General features: G+C 44.3%; 2 protein-coding genes across 13 annotated transcripts in view; one reads left to right on the forward strand and one right to left on the reverse strand.

Moving 5' to 3' along the window:
* LRRC36 (leucine rich repeat containing 36) overlaps positions 1-158 on the reverse strand; it is a 49,693-nt gene extending 49,535 nt beyond the window's left edge. For 7 of the 8 annotated variants that reach the window (XM_073880132.1, XM_073880126.1, XM_073880124.1 and 4 more), the window contains exon 1: positions 82-158. In XM_073880132.1, the coding sequence (XP_073736233.1) occupies positions 82-151 (70 nt within the window). In that variant the 5' untranslated portion in view covers positions 152-158. The remainder of the gene's footprint in view (positions 1-81) is intronic. The other variant, XM_073880130.1, reaches the window with a different exon arrangement.
* A 99-nt stretch (positions 159-257) lies between these two features.
* The window catches only part of KCTD19 (potassium channel tetramerization domain containing 19), a 32,411-nt gene continuing 6,074 nt past the window's right edge, over positions 258-26,594 (forward strand). For 3 of the 5 annotated variants that reach the window (XM_025889060.2, XM_025889062.1, XM_025889061.2), the window contains exons 1-7: positions 258-308; positions 5,028-5,324; positions 19,462-19,612; positions 20,399-20,590; positions 21,825-21,956; positions 24,024-24,234; positions 25,416-25,576. In XM_025889060.2, coding sequence (XP_025744845.1) covers positions 306-308; positions 5,028-5,324; positions 19,462-19,612; positions 20,399-20,590; positions 21,825-21,956; positions 24,024-24,234; positions 25,416-25,576 — 1,147 coding nt within the window. In that variant the 5' untranslated portion in view covers positions 258-305. The other 2 variants (XM_073880140.1, XM_073880139.1) reach the window with 2 other exon arrangements.

Raw genomic sequence — 26,594 nt, forward strand, 5'->3', positions numbered from 1 at the left:
TTCCCCCAACTCTACCTCAGTTTTCTCCCCTCAGCCTCAGGCCCCACGCTCCCTGCCCAGGTCCTCCCGGCCTGGCCCTACCGGGCTGCTCCAGAGTCAGCGCCCCCAGGCGGCGGACGCCTTCCTCGTCCAGATCCCACTGCTCCGCCATCCCCGCCCGCCGCTCACCTGCCTCGGTCCACGAGACAGGCTAGCGCACGCCAGGCCCCGCCCCCGCCGCAGGCCCCGCCCCCCGCGCGTGCCGCCGATCTCCCGGGGCCGTTAGTGCTGTGATCACGCGCCCGCCCGCCTCAGGCGTCCGGACTATGGTATGGATCCTGCCCTGGCGGGGGCACCAAAAACACCAAAGCGGCGAATGGGGAGGTGATGTGGCCAAGGATGAGGGCTATGGGGTTAGGGACCTGGCTCTGGGACATGGGGTGGGATATGGTCCCAGCTTTGAAGGGTTTGGGGACTGGCTCTGAGGGATTGGAAGAATGCGCCCGTTTTGTTTTTTAAGATTTTATTTATTTATTTGAGAGAGAGAATGAGAGATAGAGAGCACGAGAGGGAAGAGGGTCGGAGGGAGAAGCCGACTCCGTGTTGAGCAGGGAGCCCGATGTGGGACTCGATCCCGGGACTCCAGGATCATGACCTGAGCCGAAGGCAGTCGCTTAACCAACTGAGCCACCCAGGCGCCCAAGAATGCGCCTGTTTTGAGGGATGAAGTGTTCTAGGTCTGAGGTTTTGGGGGGCTTCAGGTCTGAGAGGTGGAGTTGTGCCTCTTGACAAGGTGAAGCTCTTCTTGTCTCAGCATTTGGAGCTGTTGACTCTGAGACCAGGCAGTGGCCGGCGGGTAAATGGGCTGAGGGAGGTGTCCAGATCCAAATGAGAGGGGTAGGGGGTGGGGATGGGGGGGGGGGGCAGCTCTCTGAGGCATGATAGGGAGGGAGCCCCAGATCTGAACTGTTGGTGAACTTGGCTCTGAGGAGTTGAAGTCCTGTCTTTAGATCATGAGGTGGTTATAGCTCTAGAAATTTATTTGGAAGGTGCTCCTTTGGGAGGGAGGATCAGTGCGGAAAAGAGAGATACTCTTTGGAATGGACTGGAGAAGATTATGCGAGGGCTACCCCATTTCCTATAGGCAGTCTGGCAAGAAGCATTTTGCCCTGCAAGAACTACAGATCCCCAAGCTTGCCTCTGACCGAGGGCTCTCCCCAGGCTGGGATAGTTCTAACTCTCGTGCAGTCTTTGGAAAGAAAACTCTAGAAAGAACAGCCACATCCTTAACCCCTACCCTCACTCCATCCAGCAGGCGTCTCTTGAGAGCCCACCTGTGGATGGGACACGTATGTGTAAGGAGGCAAACTCTTTTGAGCAAAGACACTCTTGTCAAAGCCTATCCTTAATAAGAAAAGAGGACTGAGAACAGAACTGTGGCTCACCTTCCGGGAGTGGGTCTTCTTTGGTAGCCAAAAATCTGCGGAGTAGGAGCAGTTACACTGAGCTATCAACCAGCTAGTCATATTTAAGAAGAACAGAAAGCAGAATCAAGGGTTCTTGCTTATTTATGCTTTCTGGTTTGGGTGGGGCCCTTATTTACCATCAGTTTGTCATGCTCAGCTGTAGCCATTTTTAAAAGGGCCGGGACTCAAAAGCCTAGATTAGTTCCTTAGATTGGCTTTTCTTCCTCAGCTTCTGTGAATCATGACACCATTTAAAAAATTTGTAATCTTTCTCAGGGCCCTTTTAACTCTTCTAGCCTCAAATGTGGCATATATAATTGCTCTTCTTTACATCTGAATTATTTAGACCAGTTATAAGAGAAAGGAGCTCCACCCACTTCTTTGTTGCATACATTTATTTTCCTTCCTCAGCTGTCAAAATAGAAGGTGCAGGTTTTGTTGGAAAAGTGAGCCTTTCCTACCTTGAGCAACCACCTCTTATTTAACACTCTTCCCACCCACCAACATTGTAATGCAAATTTTGGAAGATTCAGAAAGGTTGAACGAACTATATACCCATTGCCTGGATTCTACAGTGAACATCTTTGCTGTATTTGTTTTTATCATATGTCCATCTATCCATCCCTTTACCAATCCATACTGGTTTTTTGATGCATTTCAAAATGTTATAAATATTACATTGCATCCCAATTGCTTCACCATGCATAATTTTTATTTAGAATTCTTTTATGGTTCTTTTTAAGGTAGAATTTTATATACTATTTACCACCTTTTAAATTTTGTTTACAGGAGTAGTCCTTGAGTGTTGAATTTAAAATCTGATACAGATGGTTTGTATGTTCATATGTTCTATTTTTCTATAGTGTTGATAAGCTAGGTCATCTTGAAGCAAAATAGTTCACGTATATGAATAGATAACCTTGAACTTTTAACAATGAGCTGAGGAAGCTTAATGATCTTTGCTGCCTTTGTATACACAAAAAGGAAACCACAACATTCAGCTATTCTGCTATGGTCTCAATAATGTAATGTCTCTGCGGGTATGATCCCAAGAGAGCTCTGCATGCACTCAGAGGGGTAGGGAGCGCCTCCTCATAACTCTCTCTCTCCTTTTTTTTTTAAATTAAAGATTTTATTTATTTATTTAAGAGAGAGAAAGAGCAGGGGGAGGGGCAGAGGAGGGAGAGGAAGAAGGAAAGAATCCCAAGCAGACTTCATGCTAAGTGCAGAGCCCAACGCAGGACCTCATAACTCTGTCTTAAATGTTGTTTTTTCTATTTTTTTAAATGGCTTTATTAAAAAATAATTCCCATACTACAATTTACCATTTAAAGTTTACAGTTCAGTGGTTTTTAGTATATTCACAGTGTGCAACTAGTACAATTTTACAACATTTTCATTATTTGAAAAAGAAAAGAAATTCCATACCTGTTACTAGTCACTGTGCATTTCCCCCACAACCTCTCTAGCCCTAAGCCACCACTAATCTACTCTATAAATTTGCCTGTTCTGCACATTACACATAGATGGAATCATGTAATATGTGGCTTTTGTGTCTGCTTCTTTCATTTAGCATAGAGAAATGTGTTTTTAGATTTTTTACTGCCTTTTAAATTTGATTGTTCATCTTTTTATTATTTTTATTATTGAGTTGTAAGAGTTATTTATGTAGTCTAAATACAAGTTCTTTATCAGATATGTGATCTGCAAATATTTTGTTCCATTATATGGGTTGTCTTTTTACTTTCTTGATGGTGTCCTTTGGAGCACAAAAGTTTTCAATTTTGATGAAGTTTTATTTGTTTATTTGTTTCACTTGTGATTTTTGTATCTCATCTAAGAAGGCATTACCAAATCCAAGATCATGAGGATTTTGTGTTTTCTTCTAAGGGTTTTATAGTTTTAGCTCTTATTTTTAGGTTTGGTCCCTTTGGTGTTAATTTCTATGTATGGTGTGAGGTAGGGGTCTTTTTGTTTTGTTTTGTTTTTGTTTTTTTGCATTTGGATGTCCAGGTGTCCTAGCACCATTTTTTGAAAAGGCTATTCTTTACCCATTGGATTGCCTTGGCTCTCTTGTCAAATTCAATTAACCATAAATGTCAAGGTTTATTTCTGGACTCTGAATGGTATTCCATTTATCCATATGTTTTCCTTATACAGTAGCACACTATCTTGATTACTATAGCTTTTTAGTAAGTTTTGAAAGTGGGAAGTGTGAATCATCAAACTTTGTTCTCCTTGGGGCGCCTGGGTGGCTCAGTCAGTTAAGTGTCTGACTCTTGATTTCAGCTCAGGTTATGATCTCATGGGTCATGGGATCAAGCCCCACCTTGGGCTCTGAGCTCAGCAGGGAGTCTGCTTGAGATTCTCTCCCTCTGCCCCTCCCCTCACTCTCTCTCCCAAATTAATTAATCTTTAAAAAAAATTTTTTCTCCTTTTTCAAGAGTTGGAGTGTTTTTGTGTTTGTTTGATTGTTTTTACTATTCCCTTTTATTTCCATATGAATTTTAACGTCAGTTTGTCAATTTTTTTTAAAGATTTTATTTATTTATTTGTGAGTGAGAGAGAACACAGCATGAGTAGTGGGGAGGGGCAGAGGGAGAGGGTGAAGCAGACCCTCCGCTGAGCAGGTAGCCCGATGAGGGGCTCGATTCCGGGACCCTGGGATCATGACCCGAGGTGAAGACAGACGCTAACTGACTGAGCCACCCAGGCACCCCCAGCTTGTCAATTTTTGCAAAAAAAAAAAAGAAAAAAAAAAGGCAGCTGGAATTTTCACAGGGACTGTGTTCAATCTGTAGATCTGGAGAGTATTACAGTCTTAACAGTATTAAGTCTTCTGATTGGTAAACATGAGATGTTTTTCCATTTACTTAGGTCTTTAAAATTCTTTCAACTATGTTTTGAACTTTTCAGAGTACAAGTATTACCTTTCTTTTGTTAAATTTATTCCTAAATATTTTGTTCTTTTTGATACTATTGGAATAGAATTGTTTTCTGAATCTCATTTTTGGATTGTTCATTGCTTGTGTATTAACATCCAACCCCTCATCAGACTACCTGCTCAGCGGAGGGTCTGCTTCACCCTCTCCCTCTGCTCCTCCCCCCTACTCGTGCTCTGTGTTCTCTCTCACTCGCAAATAAATAAAATCTTTTTAAAAAATTTACAACTTATATTAACATCCAAGGCGCCTGGGTGGCCCAGTCAGTTAAGCATCTGACTCTTGATTTTAGCTCAGTTCATGATCTCAGGGTTGAGAGATCAAGCCCCTCAACAGGCTCTGTGCTGCATGTGGAGCTTGCTTGAGATTCTCTCTCTCCCTCTGTCCACCGCCCCCCCCACTCTTATGTACTCTCTCTCTCTCCTTCTCAAATACATAAATTTAAAAATAAAAATACAATTGATATATATCTTTCACCCTTACTAAACTCATTTTTAATAATTTCCTAGTGAATTCCTTGGGATTTTCTATATGCAAGATCACATCATCTGCAAATAGAGGTAATCTCACTTCTTCCTTTCCAAGATGGATGCTTTTTATTTCTTTTTCTCGCATAGCTCTGTTTTCATTCCCCTTTTAGGAGGAGCCTGGCATGCCTCATGAATCAGCAGAGGATTTGTTTCATTTCAACGTTGGGGGCTGGCATTTCTCAGTTCCCAGAAGCAAACTCGCTCAGTTTCCAGACTCCCTGCTGTGGAAAGAGGCTTCAGCCTTGACCTCTTTGGAAAGCCAGAGGCTATTCATCGACAGAGATGGTTCCACATTTAGGCATGTGCACTATTACCTCTACACTTCCAAACTCTCCTTCTCCAGTTGTACAGAACTGAACTTACTCTATGAGCAAGCACTGGGTTTGCAGCTGATGCCTTTGTTGCAGGTAAGATACTCTTGTCTTCCAGGAGTGATCAGTAACATAGGCCTTATATCAATCACTAAGTGTTGTGTCCTTTCATATATTGGTTGCTGAGATGACCCTCTTAATGGGGAAGTGTGATGAATGAGTTAGAGTAATAAATAAACTGAATAAAGGATTTCATCCTGACTCTCCCTTACCCATACCAGTAGCCACCACAGACCTGGGATAGGACTTAACCAACTGCTGAGTTGGTTCCTTGACTCTTGGAAATCCTATTTTAACATTCTTCTTGAATCTTAATTTTTCTCCAAACTACAGAAACAATTTCTATGGCTTAAGTAGCTTATTCTTAGTTTTTGGACAATGATTTTTTTTTTTAACCTAGAAAAGCTAAATATTATGACTAGAAAGGACCATTGGCCATGCTCCATATTAATCCCACTGTCTGGACAAAGTGTTTACTGGATCCATCTCCATAAGCACTGACCCAACAAGTCACAGTTCAGCTCAGTGCACTACCAAATGTGCCTCCTGAACACCTCTTAGAAGAAAATTGAGGTAGATCGTGCATATCTGGGTCATATAGGAATGAGAACATTTTACACTGAGTGTTTTTTGTTTTGTTTTTTAAACAGATGAAATCTTTTTTTCTTTTTTAAGATTTTATTTATTTATTTGACAGAGAGACACAGCGAGAAAGGGAACACAGCAGGGGTAGTGGGAGAGGGAGAAGCAGGCTTCCCGCAGAGCGGAGAGCCCGATGCGGGGCTCGATCCCAGGACCCTGGTATCATGACCTGAGCTGAAGGCAGATGCCCAACGAGTGAGCCACCCAGGTGCCCCTACACTGAGTGTTTTTGTAGATAATCCTTACTAAATAATTTAATGCTTCTTCTTAAAAGTTATTATATATTTGGAAATCAAAACCCTAAAAAAAACCCTTAACATATTCCAACACAAGTTGTAGTATTCTTTTCTTTTTATTTTTTTTAAGGCTACCCACCTGAAATAATTTTTTTTTAACTACGTCTGGAATGGAGTGCTAGAATTGATTACAAGTGGCTTCAAAATTAATTACATGGCCTGGCATGTCAAGATTGCTGATGACTCTATGCCAAAGTGCCATTATTGTGGGGGGAAGGGAGGAGTCACTTGTTCATTGCAGGAAATCAAGGAGATCAAGACAATTTTTTGAAGAACCGTTTTAAAGAACATAAGCCCGCTATACAAACAGTTTATAAAGCCTTTAATTCCTTTCCTATCCTCACTTTCCAAATTGAAACAAAATCTATCTGGGAAGCAACTTCAGAATAGGAGGTAGCAACTCAGAGGCCAATGAGTGGGTCCAATTACGAAGTTCCAAGTTGTGTGAGCAGAAGTATTTGAAGAATCATGTGGATCTGCCTCCCTAAAGATACAGTAGAACAAGTGCTTATGTTTTGGAAATAGTGTTTTCAAAGAAATAAACACTTAGGCTGGTCTAATTGAAGTGATGTTTATTCTGTGAAGCATAGTGTAAATACAGCTGGAGAATCAATAGCCATCTCAAACAAATCAACAGCCTCACACATTTCCATCAGTTCCCCCACTGCTAAGGCCTGTCCAAAAATCAGGTTCTTGCATAAATGTATGAACGCTTTCATTGGAGAAAATGGGAGTTTTCCAGTTATTAGTCTAAAGACTTTTCTCAGGTAGTCCAACTTAATGCATTCAGCCAGTATTTATTGAAAACATTTTAGGTACCAGGCATTATTCCTGTGGGTTTTAAGGAAAACGTGGAATGAACCAACCAAAATAAAATGTGAGCCACAAGTAATTTTCAAATTTTCTAGTAGCCATATTTTTAAAAAATTTAAAAGTGACGTTAATTTTAATAATATTTTATTTAACTCAATATATTTAAAATGCTATCATTTCAACATGTAATCAGTATTTTAAAACTGACATATTTTACATTTTTTGTACTAAGTCTTCAAAATCTGATGTGTGTTTTACACTTACCACGCATCTCAGATTCAGATGATTGCATTTCAAGTACTCAGTAGCCACATGTGGCTAAAGGCTACCATATTGGACAGGACATATCTAAACTCTTCTAAAGTGTTGCTGCCCCTCACTGTAATGTCCCTCAGATTTAGCTCCTAGCAATACAAATGAGACTTTGCCTCCTGCTAACTAAAGTTACTATGTACTCAACAGATTGCATTTCCTACTCAGTATTTTCTGTAACACAGTAGACTTTTTTGGAAAGTCATGTAGAAGAGCCAACAAGCTGAATGAGTTGGGAAGCTTCTGGAGGACAGACACCTAGGCTCACCTTGCTGCTCTACTCTTCACCCCTCCTAATCTCCCACATTTCCACTCCTCCTTTCTCCCACCCCTCCCACCTGCCCACCCCACCTCCTTTTAGCCTGTAGCTTTGGCGTCCAAAGGGCACATTTAATACCTATTATTGTCTTGATTCCAAGTGTAATATTTATTGTGTTTTGAGCACCAATTAAGGGCCAAGCACTGGAGATACAGGAAGGAACCATATAGCCATACAATGTCAATGCTACGAAAAATAAAGCAGTGCTTCATGTGTAATAATGAAAGAGGAGGGCATTTCTCTATTCTAAGACTTCTGGAGGTTTCACAATGTGTTTATATGATTTTCTTTTTGCGTGTATAGTTTTTATTCTGTCAGCCACTGCCCTTGTAGTACTGAAGTTTAGGTGAAAGAACAGAACATTTACATCTTATCTGCTTGTTTTTAAATGTACAGATGTGGGGCACCTGGGTGTCTCAGTCTAACCGCAGCTCAGGTCATGATCTCAGGGTCCTGGGATAGAGCCCGCACTGAGCTCCCAGCTTAGTGGGAAGCCAGCTTCTCCCTCTCCCTCTGACCACCCGCCCCCCAAGTGACTGAGACCAGGGAAGCTACTCAGGCCTCACTGACAAGGCAGCATTTGAGCAGAAACCTGCATGAGAAAGGTAAGTCATGCAGATGTCTGAGGAAAGAGCTTCCAGGCATATGGAACAGCAAATAGAGATGCCCTGAGGTTATAGTGACTTGGAAGAGGGAGACTCAGAGGCCCCTGTCTGACACAGTGAAAGGTAGGAAGATGACACAGGTAGATGGGAAGGTCAGAGGAAGCCAGGGGCCAGATCTTGCAGTCTTACAGGCCACATTAAAGACATAGGATCTATTCTAAATGTTACAGGTAGCTTTGGGAGATGCTTAAAGAAAGAAGTAAAATGATCACATTTAAGTTTTAAAAAGATTAGTGGACCTTGGGTTAAGCAATGGTTTCTCAGGTACAACACCAAAAGCACAAGCAACCAAAGAAAAAATATAAATTGGACTTCATCAAAGGTGAAAACTCTTGTGCTTCAAAGGCCACCATCAAAAAAGTGTAAACGACAGCCCACAGAATGAAACAAAATATTTGCAAATCACCTGATAAGGAACCTATATCCAGAATATATAAAGAACTCTTACAACTAAACAACAAAAAGATAATCAAATTTTAAAATGTGCAAAGGATTTGAGTAGACATTTCCCCAAAAAATACATTCAAAAGGGCAATAAGCACATGAAAAGATGTTTAACATCATTAGCCGTCAGGGAAATGCAAATGGAAACCACAATGAGATATCACTTCACACCCAATAGGATGGCTATCATCAAAAAGACAGGCAATAACAGGGGTTGGCAAAGATGTGGAGAAATTGGAACCCTCACACACTGCTGATGGGAATGTATATTTGTAAGCTTCTTTGGAAGACAGTCTGGCAGTTCCTCAAAAAGAGTTATGTGACCGAGTTAATTCCACTTCTAAGTGTATACCCAAGAAAAATTAAAACTTATGTCCACACAAAAACTTGTAAACAAATGTTCAAAGCAGCATTACTCATAGTAGCCAAAAAGTAGAAACAACCCTTATGTTCATCAGCTGATGAATAAACAAACAAAATGGATATCCATACAATGGAATATTATTTGTCAATAAAGAGGAATGAAGTACTGATACATGTAACAACATGGATGAACTTCAAAACATTATGCTAAGTGAAAGAAACCAGACACAGAGGACCATATATTGTATGATTCAATTTATATAAAATGTGCATAATAGGCAAAGTTATAGAGACAGAGGTAGATTAGTTGTTGCCTGGAGCTGAGGTACAGGGTGGGCAGGATTGGCAATGACTGTTAATGGGTACAGAGTTACTTTTTAGGATGTTGAAATAGATTGTGATGATGGTTGCACAACTCTGTGAACATACTAAAAACCATTGAACTGTACAATTTAAATTGGAGATTTTATCATTCATATTATATATACTATGAATGCATTTCACATTAAATATATTTCAATAAAACTATAAAAAAATCATTGACTTCTGTCTTAATATTAGAACAGGAGTCATCAAACTATAGCCTATAGATGAAATCCAGCTCACTACCTTTTTTGTACAACCTGTTAGCTAAGAATGGTTTTTACAGGAATGCCTGGGTGGTTCAGTCCATTAAGAATCTGCCTTCAGACATGAACAGACATTTTTCCAAAGAAGACATCCAAATGGCCAACAGACACATGAAAAAGTGCTCAACATCGCTCGGCATCAGGGAAATCCAAATCAAAACCTCAATGAGATACCACCTCACACCAGTCAGAATGGCTAAAATTAACAAGTCAGGAAACGACAGATGTTGGCAGGGATGCAGAGAAAGGGGAACCCTCCTACACCGTTGGTGGGAATGCAAGCTGGTGCAGCCACTCTGGAAAACAGTATGGAGGTTCCTCAAACAGTTGAAAATAGAGCTACCATACGATCCAGCAATTGCACTACTGGGTATTTACCCCAAAGATACAAATGTAGGGATCCGAAGGGGTACGTGCACCCCGATGTTTATAGCAGCAATGTCCACAATAGCCAAACTGTGGAAAGAGCCAAGATGTCCATCGACAGATGAATGGATAAAGAAGATGTAGTATATATACACAATGGAATATTATGCAGCCATAAAAAGGAATGAGATCTTGCCATTTGCAACGACACGGATGGAACTGGAGGGTGTTATGCTGAGTGAAATAAGTCAATCAGAGAAAGACATGTATCATATGACCTCACTGATATGAGGAATTCTTACTCTCAGGAAACAAACTGAGGGTTGCTGGAGTGGTGGGGGGGTGGGAGGGATGGGGTGGCTGGGTGATAGACATTGGGAGGGTATGTGCTATGGTGAGCGCTGTGAATTGTGCAAGAGTGTTGAATCACAGATCTGTACTTCTGAAACAAATAATGCAACATATGTTAAGAAAAAAGAAAAAGAAGAAGATAGCAGGAGGGGAAGAATGAAGGGGAGTAAGTCGGAGGGGGAGACGAACCATGAGAGACGATGGACTCTGAAAAACAAACTGAGGGTTCTAGAGGGGAGGAGGGGGGGATGGGTTAGCCTGGTGATGGGTATTAAAGAGGGCATGTTCTGCATGGAGCACTGGGTATTATGCACAAACAATGAATCATGGAACACTACATCAACAACTAATGATGTAATGTATGGTGATTAACATAACAATAAAAAATTAGAAAAAGAAAAATCAGTAAGGATGAAAATTTATGTTTTATTAATGGTTGACTATCAACTTCATGCCCCACAGTCAAAAGCTAGCCTTTTGTTTGTTTATATTAAAAAAATATAAAAATTAAAAAAAAAAATCTGCCTTCAGCTCAGGTCATGATCCCAGGGTTCTGGGATCAAGTCCCGCATGGGCTCCTTGCTCAGCAGGGAGCCTGCTTCTCCCTCTGCCTGCCGCTCCCCCTGCTTGTGCCCCCCCACAAATAAATAAATAAAATCTTTAAAAAAAAGAATGGTTTTTATATTTTTATATGGTTGAACAAAAACCAAAAAAAAATATTTTGTGGCATATGAAAATTATCTGAAATAGGGGCTCCTGGTGGCTCAGTCGTTAAGTGTCTGCCTTCGGCTCAGGTCATGATCCCAGGGTGCTGGGATCGAGCCCCGCATCGGGCTCCCTGCTCAGCAGGAAGCCTGCTTCTCCCTCTCCCCCTGCTTGTGTTCCCTCTCTCTCTGTGTCTCTCTCTGTCAAATAAATAAATAAAATCTTAAAAAAAAAGAAAATTATCTGAAATTCAATTTCGGTGCCCATTAAGTTTTACTGGAATACAGTCATGCTCATTTGTTTATATATTGTTTATAGCTGCTCTTGAGCTATAATACAGAGTTGAACAGTTGCAACAGGGACCATATTCTCAAAGCCTAAAATATTTACTATCTGCACTTTTACAGAAAAAAATTTGCCAGGGCACCTGGGTGGCTCAATGTGTGAGGCACCCGACTCTTGATCTCAGCTCAGGTTTTGATCTCAAGGTCATGAGTTCAAGCCCCGCAATGTGTCAACCCCTGGCCTACACTCTAGTGGGGCACAGGAAAAGCAGGAAGACAAGTTAGGAGGCTCCTATACCATCCAGATAAAATATAGTGGTAGTTTGTCCTAAGGTGGTAATAGTGGAGTTAGAAGTGTTCAAATTCTGGATATGTCTCGATGATAGAGGGTTTGCTAATGAATTATTGGTATGAATTGTTGGTAGTGTAAGAGAGAATAGTTAACTCCTTTGTATCCTGAGCAGTAAGGCGAATGGTGGATTCCAAGGAATCTGCAGGTTTAGGCAGAGAAATCAGGAGTTAGGATTTGAATGTGTTAAGTTTGAGAGGCAAGAAAAGGGTATTTATTAAACATTCAAGTGGCAATGGTGAAAAGGCAGCAGGATGTATAAGGTCTGGAATTCATGGGAGCAATCTATCTAGAGGTATAAATTTGGGAGTCATCAAAGCTGATATGTAAATCCATGAACCTGGATGTTCACAGAGAAAAAACAGAGTAGTCATTCCAGGTCTGTATATTAACATTTTAGTGTATACTAGAACTTTCCATGTAATTTGGGAAGTCCCCTTCGCCTAAATGTAAACTGCTTCAAGCCTCTTATAAGCTATCAGCCTGGTTGAGAGTCAGCTGCTACTGCAGTGTGAAATTTCTCTTCAGGGTCACTCACAAGGGTTCAAAGTTTTTGGCAGACTGTCGATTCCCTTTTACTTGTCCCTTGAAGCCCACTGAGGACTTAGTATGACAGTGCATGCTACTTGTGTTTCCTTTTCCATTGCCTCCTGGGGACTTCTAAATTTAGAAACATATTATTCTGCCTATGAACATTCTGCTACCAGCAAGCACCCAAATACACCTGCGTTCCTTGCGGCTCAAGGGAGCCAGGGAATTTTTATGTTGAAGACACAAGTGATGCTTTTAAGAAAACAGACCAGTAATGGGTCTCACATTTCCTATCACGATGTGAAGACAGATTACCAGTGTGATCTTGGAAAGGAAGGTTATATAAACAGTAGATACTCATCCCAACAGTGTAGCTTGTCTGTGGAAATATGGGTAAGTGGACAACCCCTGACATAGCGTCTGCTTGCCCTGGCTCCTCTCCCAACACACACGCACCTACGTGCAAGTGTGGGCACTTACACACATATACACTTTGAAGTTCAGCCATGTCCCTAAGCACCCCAAATGTCTTCTCTTCACACCTTTTAACTTGCTATTTCTTCTTTCTAAAATGATCCCCCTTTAAGATTGACCCTAAGTATGTTCCAAGGGAAGCCTAGCCTGACATTTCCAGGCAGCGTTTTTGTTTCCCTGCTCTCAGAGTTCATTCCTGTCACCTATCAATACTATTCTGTTTGGATCAGGTATTCATATATCTTTCTCCTTCACTAGCCTGTATTCTTTTCATGTTTGCATTCCTAGCCTCTCACAGTACCCAGCCTGTAACAGGTGTTTAATAAACATCCACTGAGAGAACACTGAATGATGAACCCAGGATGACCTATGAAGGTTGAATCTACTTCTGCAGGGCCAAGAAACTGGAGGTGGCAGTGGGAGGGGCAGGTTTGAGATCCTGATAGTTGTATCTTATTTGGCTTCTTTGGTGGATTGCAGCTGTTCTACACATCCTTTTGATCTACTAGCCTCACTTCCCTTGAGCTTCAGATTGATGTTGGCCTTCCTTGTTTCTACAAGGCAGCTGGAGATTTGCAAGCTCCTCCAAGCTCCTTCCCACAGCCCACATCAGAGCATAAAGGCTTCTCTGAGCACTGGTTCTGCTTTGGAAAACCTCCCTTAAGTCCCAGAGCTCTTCTACTAGTACATTTGTCAGCTGTCTTTTGGTGACCGTACCTACACACATACATAATTGCCCCCATGTCATTAGTCTTTTTTTTTTTAAAGATGTTATTTATTTATTTGAGAGAGAGAGAATGAGAGACAGAGAACATGAGAGGGAAGAGGGTCAGAGAAGCAGACTCCCCGCTGAGCAGGGAGCCCGATGTGGGACTCGATCCCAGGACTCCAGGATCATGACCTGAGCTGAAGGCAGTCGCTTAACCAACTGAGCCACCCAGGCACCCCCCCATGTCATTAGTCTTACACTGCTTCTGACATATTTTTTCACTACTATCTAGGCCAAAAGTAACATTAATTATCCTTGTGCTTGTAACTAGCCATCTGAATTCGGGTCTATATTTCCCTAAAGAAATCTTCCCTCTAATAACTTTCTGGGTCATAGCACGTGAATAGTAAAAGTCATAGAAGTAGTATTCAGGCAGATAGGAGTGGAATTGAAGTCCTTAGAGACCAGCCATATACTCTGTGGCAACTTCAGTCAACAAAGCCAAAGGACAGCTGGAAACTAGGCTCTCTGAAATTCTCTTCACTAATTCATTACTTCATTCATTCTATGAAAATGTATTGAGGGGCGCCTGGGTGGCTCAGTCAGCTGAGCATCTGACTTCGGCTCAGGTCATGATCTCTGGGTCCTGGGATCGAGCCCCGCATTGGGCTCCCAGGTCAACAGGGAATCTGCTTCTCCCTCTGCCTCTGTCCCTCCCCCAGCTCGTGCTCTCTCTCTCTCCCAAATAAATACATAAAATCCTTAAAAAAATGTATTGAGATCCCACAGAAACTGTTGTGGGTGCTGCAAATACAGCAGAGAACAAAACAGGCAAGATCCTTATGGTTTTGGAGGTTATATCTACTAGGGGAGACTAGCAGATGGTAAATAAGTAGGTGTTATTGAGAAAAATAAAGCAAAGTGAGGGGGTTAGGGAATGTATTCTTTGGATTCATATAGCACCTAAATGGCTTCCCATGAGTAGAAGGTCTTGTGTTTCTAGAAGTCAGAGCAAGGATTGACTGAGAGAGTTTAGAAAACAACCTAATCAAGGCTTCTGGGCCTAGTGCATGCAGCATGACTTGACTGGCAGGAACTGTGATCTTTTGGGATTTATTTGTATGTTTTTCTTTTTTAAGATTTGTCAAACATACCTTTCTTGGGGATGCCTGGGTGGTTCAGTCGGTTAAGCGTCTGCCTTCGGCTCAGGTCATGATCCTGGGGTCCTGGGATCGAGTCCCATGTCGGGCTCCTTGCTCAGCAGGGAGTCTGCTTCTCCCTCTGCCTGCCTCTCCCCCTGCTTGTACGTTCTCTCTCTCTCTCTCTCTCTCTCTCTCTCTGACAAATAAATAAATAAAATCTTTAAAAAACAAAAACATACCTTTCTTGGAGAATGGTACAGCTCACACTTCACATTTGTAGAAGTAACAAGAAATGGAGATTTCATTTCTACAAAATAGATCATTCTCCCTAGTCAGCTAGTATATCTCTCAAACTGGTTGGACTGTCACACCCACCCACCCCACAGGGTATACCTGGGTATCAAACAGCACCTCCAGAAAGGGAGTCCAGGCCCTCCCTCAAACAGGTTGTTTTCCCAGGCAGGGATTTCCCTCCCTCAATACATCCCTTCCACAATGCACAATTTAGAGTTGTTCAAGGGCACTGTTGTTTCCCCCACTGGGACAGAATTTCAGGATTTGAATCTGCAAGTGAAATAAATGGCAGTTTCAAGTTCTTCTGATGCAGTCAGCTTAGCATGGGTTTCGCATGGTCCGCTGTCTCTTGTAGGCTCTCCCTAGTTTTACTCTCATTTCTTTCTACTTCACCCAACATGTTATGGTCCAGTGTCTGTGAGACCCAAGTTGAGACCCTTTGCCCTGTCATCCTGTCTCCCTCTCCTCCTTTACATCCTTGTCCCTCTCTCTAGTAGATCTTCCCTCTGGACTCTAGGTCCCAAGTTGGAATCACTGCCTTCACTGCCCTCTGAACTCTCTGGGCTCTGCCCACTGTAATCCTGTGCTGACTTTTCCTATGGCTTTGGATCCTCAGCATCTTTCTCAGTTTTTGTGAATGCAGTCTACTTCTCTGCCAGCTCATTTTGGGCTTCCTCATGTCTCATTTTGCTTTTTTTCCAGAGGACTCAGTTTTCTATCTCTTCATTTACATGCATTCTTTTAACACAGCAATTCTGATCATTTACTATACATTAGGTTCTAGACTAGAAGCTGGGGATGCATCAAGCCAGTCCTTCCTCCCAAAGCCTGAAACGACAGGCCTGAAACCAAGCCAGGGACCCAGAGAGAGAAGTTTGGAGGGGTCTGTGGGAACAAAAGAGAATCACCCACTCTAGCTAGGGGAGGCTCCAGGCGTTTTGCTTTTGTTTTTTTTAAGATTTTATTTATTTATTTGAGAGAGAGAGAATGAGAGATAGAGAGCACGAGAGGGAAGAGGGTCAGAGGGAGAAGCAGACTCCCTGCTCAGCAGGGAGCCCGATGTGGGACTCGATCCCGGGACTCGAGGATCATGACCTGAGCTGAAGGCAGTCTCTTAACCAACTGAGCCACCCAGGCACCCGGCTCCAGGCTTTTTAGACAGAGAAGGGAGGAGGAAGTGTTCTGGGAAGAGGAAATTGCATATACAAAGTTAAGGAGGCATTACAATATCTTTGGAGCTTTATGGAGTTTAGTGTCACTGATGATGGGATACAGACAGAAAGAATGGTAGGAGATGAAGCTGGAAAGATAGTTTGGAATCTGACCACTAAAAGGAAGGAAATGAACATATTATTTCCTTTAATCCTTACAACAACATCTTCCAGATTTTCCTTTCTCCACTTTGCATGTGAGGAGCCTGAGGCTTCTAGAGGTTAAGTGACAGATGGGAGGCAATTGGTAAGAGGAACGGTTAAGAGCATGGACCCTAGATTTCTGGGTTCCATTCCTAGCGTCTCCACTTATTCGGGGCACTGAGTACTTGTTCCCTTCTTGGGCCTTGTTTCACATTTGCTAAAAGGGAGTGATAATAGTAGAGCCTATTTGGTATGTGGGCGAGGGGGGACATTAGGAGGATTCAGTTTAAAAATGCCTGGGGGGCACCTGGGTGGCTCAAATGGTTAAGCGTTTGCCTTCGGCTCAGGTCATGATCCCAGGGTCCTGGGATCGAGTCCTGCATCGGGCTCCCTGCTCCGCGGGAAGCCTGCTTTTCCCTCTGCCTCTGCCTCTCTCTCTCTGACTCTCATGAATAAAAAAAAAATAAAATAAAAATGCCTGCGTTGCAGTGTCTGGCTGGCTCAGTCAGTAGAATGTGCAACTTTTGTTCTTGGGGTTGTGAGTTTGAGCCCCATGTTGGGTGTAGAGATTACTTAAAAATAAAATCTTAAAAAAAAAAGTGCCTGGGCAATAAATGTCAGCTCTTAAGTGACCAAGATTCAAAGCCCAGTCTGTCTGAGTTCAAGTCCCTTGTGCTTTTTGTGTATATCCTGCTGCCTCCATTGATTGTGGAGGACCTTGCATGCAATGCCAAGGAGAATTTGGATGTTCTATAAGTAGTGGGGAGCACTGAAGCTTTTTAAGATGGAGAGTGGTTTGGACTCATGTGCATGTTTGAAAGATCACGGTAGGGAGAGGGCCTGGCGATGAGAGGAGCCGGACTGGGGGCGGGGAACGAAGGCAGAGGGTAGAGCAGAGAGCCGGGCATGGAGTCTTAGGGCTTGCTGGCTGGCTGGCTGGTGGAGATGGTGTGACTATCAGTCAAGTCACAGTCCCTGCTTTAAATCCTTCAATGTCTTCTCTTAACCAGGGGATATATCAATCTCCTCAGCCCAGCTTACAGAGCTCTTCACTCTCTGGCTCTTGTTTACTGCTCTAGATTCATCTCCCTCACTCCCCCAACCTCCATACACTTTTTTTTTTTTTTACGATTTTATTTATTTGAGAGAGAGATTGGGAGAACTCAGAGGGAGAGTGAGAGGAAGAAGCAGAGACTCCCTGCTGAGCAGAGAGCCCAACATGAGGCTCAATCCCAGGACCTCGAGATCATGACCCAAGCTGAAGGCAGACACTTAACCAACTGAACCACCCAGGCGCCCCAACCTCCACACACCTTAAGGCTACAGTCAAGGCACAGAGGCAGGTGGCCTCAGTATATATTTCTGCCTACGATCCTCCCACCTGTCCTGTCCCTCCTGTGCAGTTTTCTTTATTCCACTTAGTACAAATACTGCCACATTATAATAATATAATTTGTTATTATTATTACCACCTTCATCATCATTATCATCTCATTTTAATTCAGTAATCCTGCTCACCCACTGATGCAGAACCTGTTCCAGTGTCTCTGTTACCTTCCTGGCACCTCATTTTTATTTCTCTTTGACCGAGATCAACTACTTCATACAGAAACCGATCTTTCACCAGTTTCCCTCCTCAGGATAGCTGACAGCTTGACATAGAAGCTAAAGTTGTGTGCAATCCTGAGCAAAGAGGGACAAGAAAGCTTACATTTCCTTCCAACGCTGTGGAAAGAAATTCTAGGGTTCCTGGAGCTCCTGAAACTTCAATAACGTTGCTGGCTCTTAATCTCTGTATATGTAAATTGTTGTTTTTCTTGTCTTTTCTCAGTTTTCCTCCAAGCTGAGAGCTCCTTGAGCCCAGGCACAGTATCTTGTGGCCCTGGTGATACACAAGCATTTCTCAAATGAATGAATGACAGACTCTTCTGGTGTTTCACACACACACTGTTTCTCCCTCCCATTACTCAGTGCTCCCAGAAAGCACTCCCCATGACCCCGACATTTTCCAGTCCTTCCACAAGTCCACCAGTCACCCAAAGTGAGGAAGGTTCTCCCATTTCTAGTCCCCTCCTTTTACAGACTCCTCCTTTTACATAATTGCAGTTATGTGGGTGCAATTCATAGACATAGCCACCAGAGGGCACTTTCAAAGCTCAGGCTTCCTATGAGCCGCTTCACAAGAGCTTCACCTGTATAGTTCAGCTTAGAAGCAGGTTCTTTTATTAGTTTCATATTGAACCTAAGGTGTTTTGTTGATTTTGAGACTCCTAGAGAAAAAAAAGTTGTCATATGGTGCCTTTCAAAGACTACTTTTCTAGCTATCTCCAGAAATTTCTTGGGAAAACTATTTTCTTCTAGAGCAGGGACAGGAAAAATGGGCTTGCTGTTATGATAACCTGCCCCCCCCCATAGAGGACTTTAGAGGGAGAATGGGTCCTTGAGTGATGCACAATACCAGCCCACCTTCTGCTTTGAGCTTCAGCCCTGCCTACCTGGCGTGCTCCAGCTTATGTACCCACACTTGGTCACCTGCTCCTTCAAGTGGAGAAGCTCTGGATGTGGAAGACTGCCTGAGCAAGTCCCAAATCCTTTAACCTTAATTGCTTCATCAGTAAAATGGGAATGCAGACATTTACCACATCTACCTCACAGAGTTGTGTTAGGGTAAATGAGCAAATGTATATGAAAGTGCTTTGAAAAATGTGGTACCCTGTGCCACGTCCAATTCCCCGCTTAGATCACATTCCAGGGTTAGGATGAACACAAACAATAAGCAGATCACAGCAATTATACAAATTGTTGAGGGGAAATGGTAGAAAATCTCTAGTTTTTAATGATTAAATATAAATTACTCTTTAGCTTATGTAAGATAAATTTCTATTAATCATAAAATTATAACCCAAAAAGATTGTTTCAAAAATCAGAAGATAGTCATTGAAATTTTGAATATCAGCATATCATCTTATAGACCTAAATTTTTATATTTTCATGTGCTTGACCAAATTTATTTCAAAAACCTTTGCCAAAGTAAGTCACATGCTATTTTTTTCCTGGTATTTTGCCCAAGAACTGATCGATAATTATGTGATTTAGAATTTTCCAGGCAGTAATTTTCTGTATCTGACAGACTCTAGATAATCTGAAGGAAGGGAAACACCACCTACGTGTACGGCCTGCAGACATACCTGTTGCTGAGAGGGCATCTCTGAACTACTGGCGAACATGGAAGTGTATCAGCAAACCCTCAGAATTTCCTATAAAAAGCCCCGCCTTCACAGGTATACCCACTGGCTGACCCTTCCTGTAGCCCACACCAGCTTCCCTTCTCCTCACCCTAACAGAAGTGGCTTCCTCCAGAGAGTACTCTGATTGCTGAACTAGTTTTGGATGATCTCTCTACCTCTCCATCATCTTCTTTGATCTTGTACCCTGCCACATGCCCTCTCCAAGGCTGCCTACCCACTGGAACTAAACACCGTTTTCCACGTTCATTCCTCTGCATACTAGTTTCATTTGGGCAAGGCTGGGCTGGACTGTATTCTGCCCCCTCCTTGTAGTCAGAGAATTCCACCAACCTTTCAAGTCACCTCTAACTACCATACTAGAAGTGTCTCCAAAGGATCACCATCTGATGGGTGACTTACAGTATAGATTGGCCTATCTGAGATACCAAAACAGCCATTCATGATTATTGATGGGTTTTGAGCTTCCAGGAGAGCCAAAAGCATCCGTTTTGTCTATGGGTCACGATGGTTGGTTTGATCAATTAGAAAAAAACCAGATAGGTAACAAGTATGAATTTAATGACTTTGAGTACATAAGCCAAACTCTTACATGTCCTACTGCCCTTCATTGTAGAAAAAATAAATTTCCGTGTCCTTCTCCCCACCGTACCCTTGCATTCGGGGTTAGGGTTACAGCTAGAGAGAGGGGGATGGGGAAAGGAGGGACCTGGCAGGGACCATCTCTGGGGTGATCTCCCCAGCTTCCTCCAGGACCCTGGGATCAGTGAGAACCCCTGGCCTCTGAGAGGTGGTAATGCCACTCTGCACAATCTCTTCCAGGCCTACATGATAAGGCACCTTTGGGACTCATGGACACACCACTGTTAGACACGGAAGAGGAAGTGCACTACTGTTTTCTGCCCCTAGACCTAGTGGCCAAGTATCCAAGCCTGGTGACTGAAGACAATCTGCTGTGGCTGGCTGAGACTGTGGCCCTAATCGAGTGCGAGTGCAGCGAGTTCCGCTTCATTGGTGATTGCTCTGTCCTGGTCGGGGGGAGCTGATAGGGCCCATCCACCCCTACCCATCCCACATCCCATGGAGGCTCAGCTTGGTGCTTAGGGCCTCAGGAGCTTCCTTGGGCTGAGGTGGTGGAAGCATGACAGAACCTTCTGGAAGGCAAGGAGATTCCCAGCTTTAGACTCCCACAAACCTCAGAGCTATTTTATTCCCTGCTCATTTGGGGATGGCCTGGGTGTAAAGGGTCACTGGAAGCTGCCTGCAGTGATCAGGGGCCACAGGAGTTGGTGTGAAGGGCAAGGCCCTGAGCTGGGCTCAAAAGCCAGCTACTCTCTAGCTTGCCTTTATGTATCCACCCGGGTGGGCTCCCAGCCTCAGTTCCTCTCAGCATAAAATGAGGAAAGAGGGTTTCCTATTCCTATTCCTTTGTTTCAAAGAATGGTCCCTACCTGCTCTCATATCCACTAAATCCAGAACAAAAGAGAAGGAGGGTGTATGGTGAAGGGTTCCCCAAAATCATTGTAAAATTGTCTGCTTGAGCTAGTGGCCTGAGGAGGGAGATCTTCAATCCTGGACAGCGACAACCTCCTTCCCCCCACCACCCTAGGACATGCTCTGGTCAGGGTGTGAACTGAGTGAGCTCTTTGATTCCAAGATGCTGTTGCCACCGAGATGAATAGGGCAGGAAACACCCAAATTGTACTGGGGCCCAAATGCCTGGAACCCCAGCCCTTCCTTATAGTCACCTGGAAAGTTGTCTTGATGTGCTTCTGAATCTCCAAGTTGATTCACACAGGACGTTAGCATTGGCTCCATCTCTGCCTCCCACACTGCAATCCAGGCAGGGACAAACTGCAAGTGCCACCTGCCGGCCCAGCTCAGCTGGGCCATTCCTCTGTAAGCAGCAAGACAACTCCCTCTTTTGGAATGACCTGCTCTTGGGTCAAGACTCACAGGGTAAGTCTCAAGGCCAGTATATTCACCAGGAGGGCCTGGCCTGGAAGCCCCAGGCCAGGCCAAGGGAGGCCACACCCATGGACTCAAATCCAGGAAAACAAAGTAATTTGGGGTCTTTCACCTTGAAACCACAGACTCAAAGCTAATCTAACCAGGTATGTTTAGAAATTGTTTCAGAACAAGGAGAGCCTAGGATATGTTGCAGTTCCACAAACCTGCCAAAACCTGGACCTACAGTTGAATCAGAAATAACCTCCTTAAACCATTTTGTTTCCTTTTGCTTTTCAAGTGAATTTTCTACGCTCACAGAAGATTCTACTACCAGATAATTTCTCCAACATAGATGTGTTAGAAGCAGAAGTGGAAATTCTGGAAATCCCCGAGCTCACTGAAGCTGTAAGGTTGTACCGGATGAACATGGGTATGTCACCAGGGGAAACTTGCCTTCCCCTTGACATTCTGGGGCAGTCCAGGATTGAGCTGGAACAGCCAAGAACAAACATCTCCCCTCCCTCCCACAACCACTTTGGGCTTTGGGCAGTGGTGAGAGAGGTGGGTGTTTTGGCTGACTTAGAATATGAGAAGAGCAATTTCAGCCTGAACCCTTGTGTGCCCTCTGTCTGCTCAGCCTTCCCACTGAGCTGTAGGTAGCTCAGCCCAGCCTGGGTGGGGAAACCAGGCCTGAATGTCCTAGGGAGGGAGGTTGGGCACAAGGGCAAGCTTCCCAGGGGTACATTGGGTCTGCCCTGCTTGTGGAAATGTGGAGCACCTTGCAGCACCTGATGGCCACTGCCATCCTGCCCCTTCCAGGCATGGCTGCGGGGCATGGGAGACTCTCAGGCAGCTTCTCCGCTAGTGCTTCAGTATCTCACCCACCCCCAAATTCCCTTGTTTCCCTACTTCACAGCCTCTGGCTGCTGTGCCTGTCTGCCTGCTTCTGACACTTCCTGACCCCGGTCCAATCCAGGCCTTCATGCTCCCAGGCCTACCTCATTCTAGTTTCTTCCTCACATGTTTTATTTGCCTTTCATCATCCCATCTCCCAAATCCTGTACATCTGTGGAAGCTACTGTGCATGTTGCAGGAAACTAGCTACCCCAGTGTGGCCTCAACTGGCGTGCTGAGAACTGTCTTGTACATGTGGAGTTTGGTCTGTGCATCACATTTACCCATGGGAATAAGGTCTTTTGCTGTGTTTAGGCCCAGCTCCCCCAGCCTCGTCCCCAGGGAAAATGGGAGTCCTATCCTATCTGCAAGTAGTGGCATCCTGCCGCAGGTCTCAGGAGCCTGTTCCAGGGTCTTACAATCCTCTTAAGAGGGAGTGAGTTCAAATCCCTCCTTCAGGGGCTTCTATTTCTCAGAGAACGTGAGTCATTGAGAGATGAGTACGGCGGTGCCTGCCGCACAGGAGCCATGTGAAGTTGGAGGGAAAGCATGTTTGCAGTCAGGCTCTGTAAACCATGCAGCAGCCCTCAAATACAAAGCATGGTTTTTGCCTTTTATAAAGCGCGTAACTAAGGGAAACAGCTCTGGTATCCTTAGAGATGGGCAAAGCTGCCCTCAAATCCCAGCTCTGCCCCACCTAGCTTTGTGGTCTGGGGCAAGGTACTTAATTAGCCTCTCAGGATAGTTTCCTCATCTGTGATATAAGGATGGCATGACCCCTCCTGTAGGGTTACTCAGAGGATTGGAAAAGATCCATGAAAATCAGAGACACCTGGGTGACTCAGTTCAGTGTCTGCCTTCGGCTCAGGTCATGATCCCAGAGTCCTGGGATCGAGTCCCATATCGGGCTCCTTGCTCAGTGGGGAGCCTGCTTCTCCCTCTGCTCGTTGCTCTCTCTCTCTCAAATAAATAAAATCTTTTTTTTAAAAATTCATTTATAATGATCCATGAATCACCCAGCAGCTTGCCTCCTGGCCCATTGTTGCCACTGGGATAGGATCCTATAGATTGTGCATCGTGCCCACTGCAGTAGAACAAGGGCCTGCCCATGAGCCAGCAACCCAAATACCCAATCTGAAAGTAACACCACATAGTTTGTCTCTGGGGAAAATTCTGCCCAGGAGTGAAAGGGGCTGTGAATCTGAGAAGCCTGTGATGCACATCAGGTTCTGTGCTTAGGGTTGCCGGTCCTTCCCCACAGATGATGAGAGCAGAGCTTGGAACTAAGGGAGATTCCTGAAGAGGCTGGGGCCAAAGGGCAGCTCTACTGAAATTTCTGAAAATCAAATGTTAATGATACAACAAATTAATCTCCCCCCAACCCTACCTCCCAACAAATAACTTTGACCTCTAAACCGAACTAAGTATTCAAAAAATTATACTGATTTTGAGAGGATCCAGATTAGGCTCTGTGCAAGGAAATAATCTCCCTCTAAGCTTCTTTGGTACTAATTTAAGGCAGCAGTAGGAAGCAAGACCCAAAGCTTCTAATAGAGTTATGACCATGAGGGGTCTAGGAGTCACCCCATTCTCACCGGCACAGGTGGCTGTTCCCGGACTTCTTGTCCCCCCCCAAGCCCTGGGAAGGGGGACCGTGCAGCAGGCCTGGAGTCTGTGAAGCCGTTGTACATGATGGCCCTGGGTCTGCTTGTCAAGTACCCAGACTCCGCACTGGGACAGCTCCGCATCGAGAGCACGCTGGACGGCAGTAGACTGTACATCACAGGGAACGGGGTCCTCTTTCAGCATGTCAAGTAAGGCCCTCCTCAGAGAGCAGCTTGGTTCCACTCAGGCTGGTCTTTGCCTTTCCTCAGGAACCAACCTGGGGCCCTGTCCATGAGCCAGAGGGAAGTTGTGTCCTTGGGAACAAACCCATCATGTTAGCTACACCCACCACCACCCCTAAACCCAGGCCTTAGAGGAGAGGACTGGTGCCAAGTTATAAGGGTTCCCAAGGTTCAAAGTCTTCAGATGGTTTCACACTTCTGTTTTCTGCAATCCATTGCTGTTTTTGGCCCTGTTCTAGGTCTGAGATGAGCAGGCCACAGTCACAACCCTTAGGGTGCTAGATAATTCCCCTTCCATGCAGACCTTTCTACAAGGTCCTCCCCCACCCCACAATCCTTGGGAGGCTTGCTGGAGATACAGAAAGGCAAGAACTGGGGGTGAGCTCCAGAAGCAAAGCAAGGCAGGCTTTCCAAAGGAGGTGATACCTGGCCTTTGCCTTGGGGGATGAGCTCTTGAATGTCCCCATTAGTGCAGGAGCATGGATTCTAATCCTGTTTTATAGAACGGTAAACTGATGTTCAGAGTAGAGCAATTTTCTTAGGGTCACAAAATATATTGATACCAAAACTAAACATAGAAGTGGGTTTTCCTGAGCCCCTAGGAAGAAGGTCAGCCAACCCCAACCCTGGGTGTTTTGGGCCGTTGAGGCTCACACCAACCATCTCTCCCAGAGATGTCCCATCCCCGATGTCACAGAGGGCAAAGATATGTGCCTTTGGAGGCGGGGGGTTGATGTTCAAACCCCCAGCCTCTTTCCTAGGTACACAGGGTATTAGTAACCTCCCAAGACCAAGGAAGGCTGCCATATAGTGACTGAGATGTCATGGGCAGATACTTATGGGGGTAGGATAGGAGTGGCTGGGCCCTGGTCTGGCTTCTGGAACCTTAGGCAGAGCCTAGAAGCTTACAATTAGTTGATTTAGAGGGCTTTGCTGAAGTGGGTCAAACTCAGCTCCAACATGGTAAGCCTGTGTGTCCAAGTTCAGTCTCCCACAAGACATCGCCAGATTTCTGGTTAAAGCAGGAAATGATGTAGTGGCCACGGGTTTGAGCCAGTGGTAGAGGCAAGGCATTCTGGACATGAAAAGTTGGCAGGCTAGACTCCCTTAGGGTGCGGTTCTCTCTAACAGGCCTTTCCTCTGGGCAGGAACTGGCTGGGGACTTGTCGGCTGCCCCTGACTGAGACTATTTCTGAGGTGTACGAGCTCTGTGCTTTCCTGGACAAGAGGGACATCACCTATGAGCCAATGAAAGTAGCCCTGAAGACTCATCTGGAGCCGAGGACTCTGGCACCCATGGATGTGCTCAGTAAATGAGAAAGCTTCTTTATTTGAATTTAGCATCAGAGGAGGGCTTGGGTATCATAAAGGAAAGTCAAGGCTGGCCAGGGCCAGGAACCATAGATGGAAGAGGAGAGGAAAGTCAACATCTGTAGGTTTTCCTAGAGGGAAACTTTCATGTTAAGGTACGCCTCCTCACCTCAAGCCAATGAGTAGCCTTGAGTAGTACTCACTGGGCAGTACAGACTGACCTTGGTATGGGGCCGCATGGGTCTCCAAGGGTATGACTGCTCTGGCTCTGAGAGCTGACATGCTGTGCTCATTTGATCCTCACAGCCACCCACAGGGGAACAATCTCTGGGTCCATTTAACAGATGAAGCAGAGGCTCAGGAAGGTAACTTGCTCAGATTACACAGTGAGATAGTGATCGAGCTAGAGTTTGAGTCTGAGTCCAAAACTAATGTTGTTTTCACCAGCTTCCCTATAACCTCTTATTAACAAAAAGTTTTTGGATCAAGTTTCCACTGTATTCTATCATTCAGCAATAGTCAACATTTATTGAGCACCTACCACATACCAGGAAAGAAGTAGACACTAGGAGTATAGAAGTGAGCAAAACGGACCCAGTCCTTATCTTCATGGAGTTCACAATCTAATGATATACCGCTTACCTCTTGATTATGTAACCTAGTTATATACCCTTTACTCATTACAAAGCTCATTAGAAACTGGTTCCCAAACATCAGAACAAAGCCTAAGTCTAGTCTCACCCAGGAAAAGAGTCATGGGTTCATCTTCTCAAAATAAAGCTCCATTCTCCAGACAGGCCTAGAGGTTTGGTCTCTATAGCAGTGACAGTGATTTGATGAGAGCTGGCAATGTGACATTTGCCAAACCACAAGCACAAACATACAGAGGACTGCTCACCACATGAAGAGTTATACACCCAGGACACACCCAGCCAGAAACCAGAGGCAGTTGGCACTGTAGGTGGACAGGAACATCAGTCCAGCTTTCTTGAGAGTGGGTCAGAGGAAGAGCATCA

Source organism: Callorhinus ursinus, unplaced genomic scaffold (genome assembly GCF_003265705.2).
Source record: "Callorhinus ursinus isolate GAN/ISIS: 27379988/994484 unplaced genomic scaffold, GSC_fseal_2.0 scaffold37, whole genome shotgun sequence".
Lineage (NCBI taxonomy): Eukaryota > Metazoa > Chordata > Mammalia > Carnivora > Otariidae > Callorhinus > Callorhinus ursinus.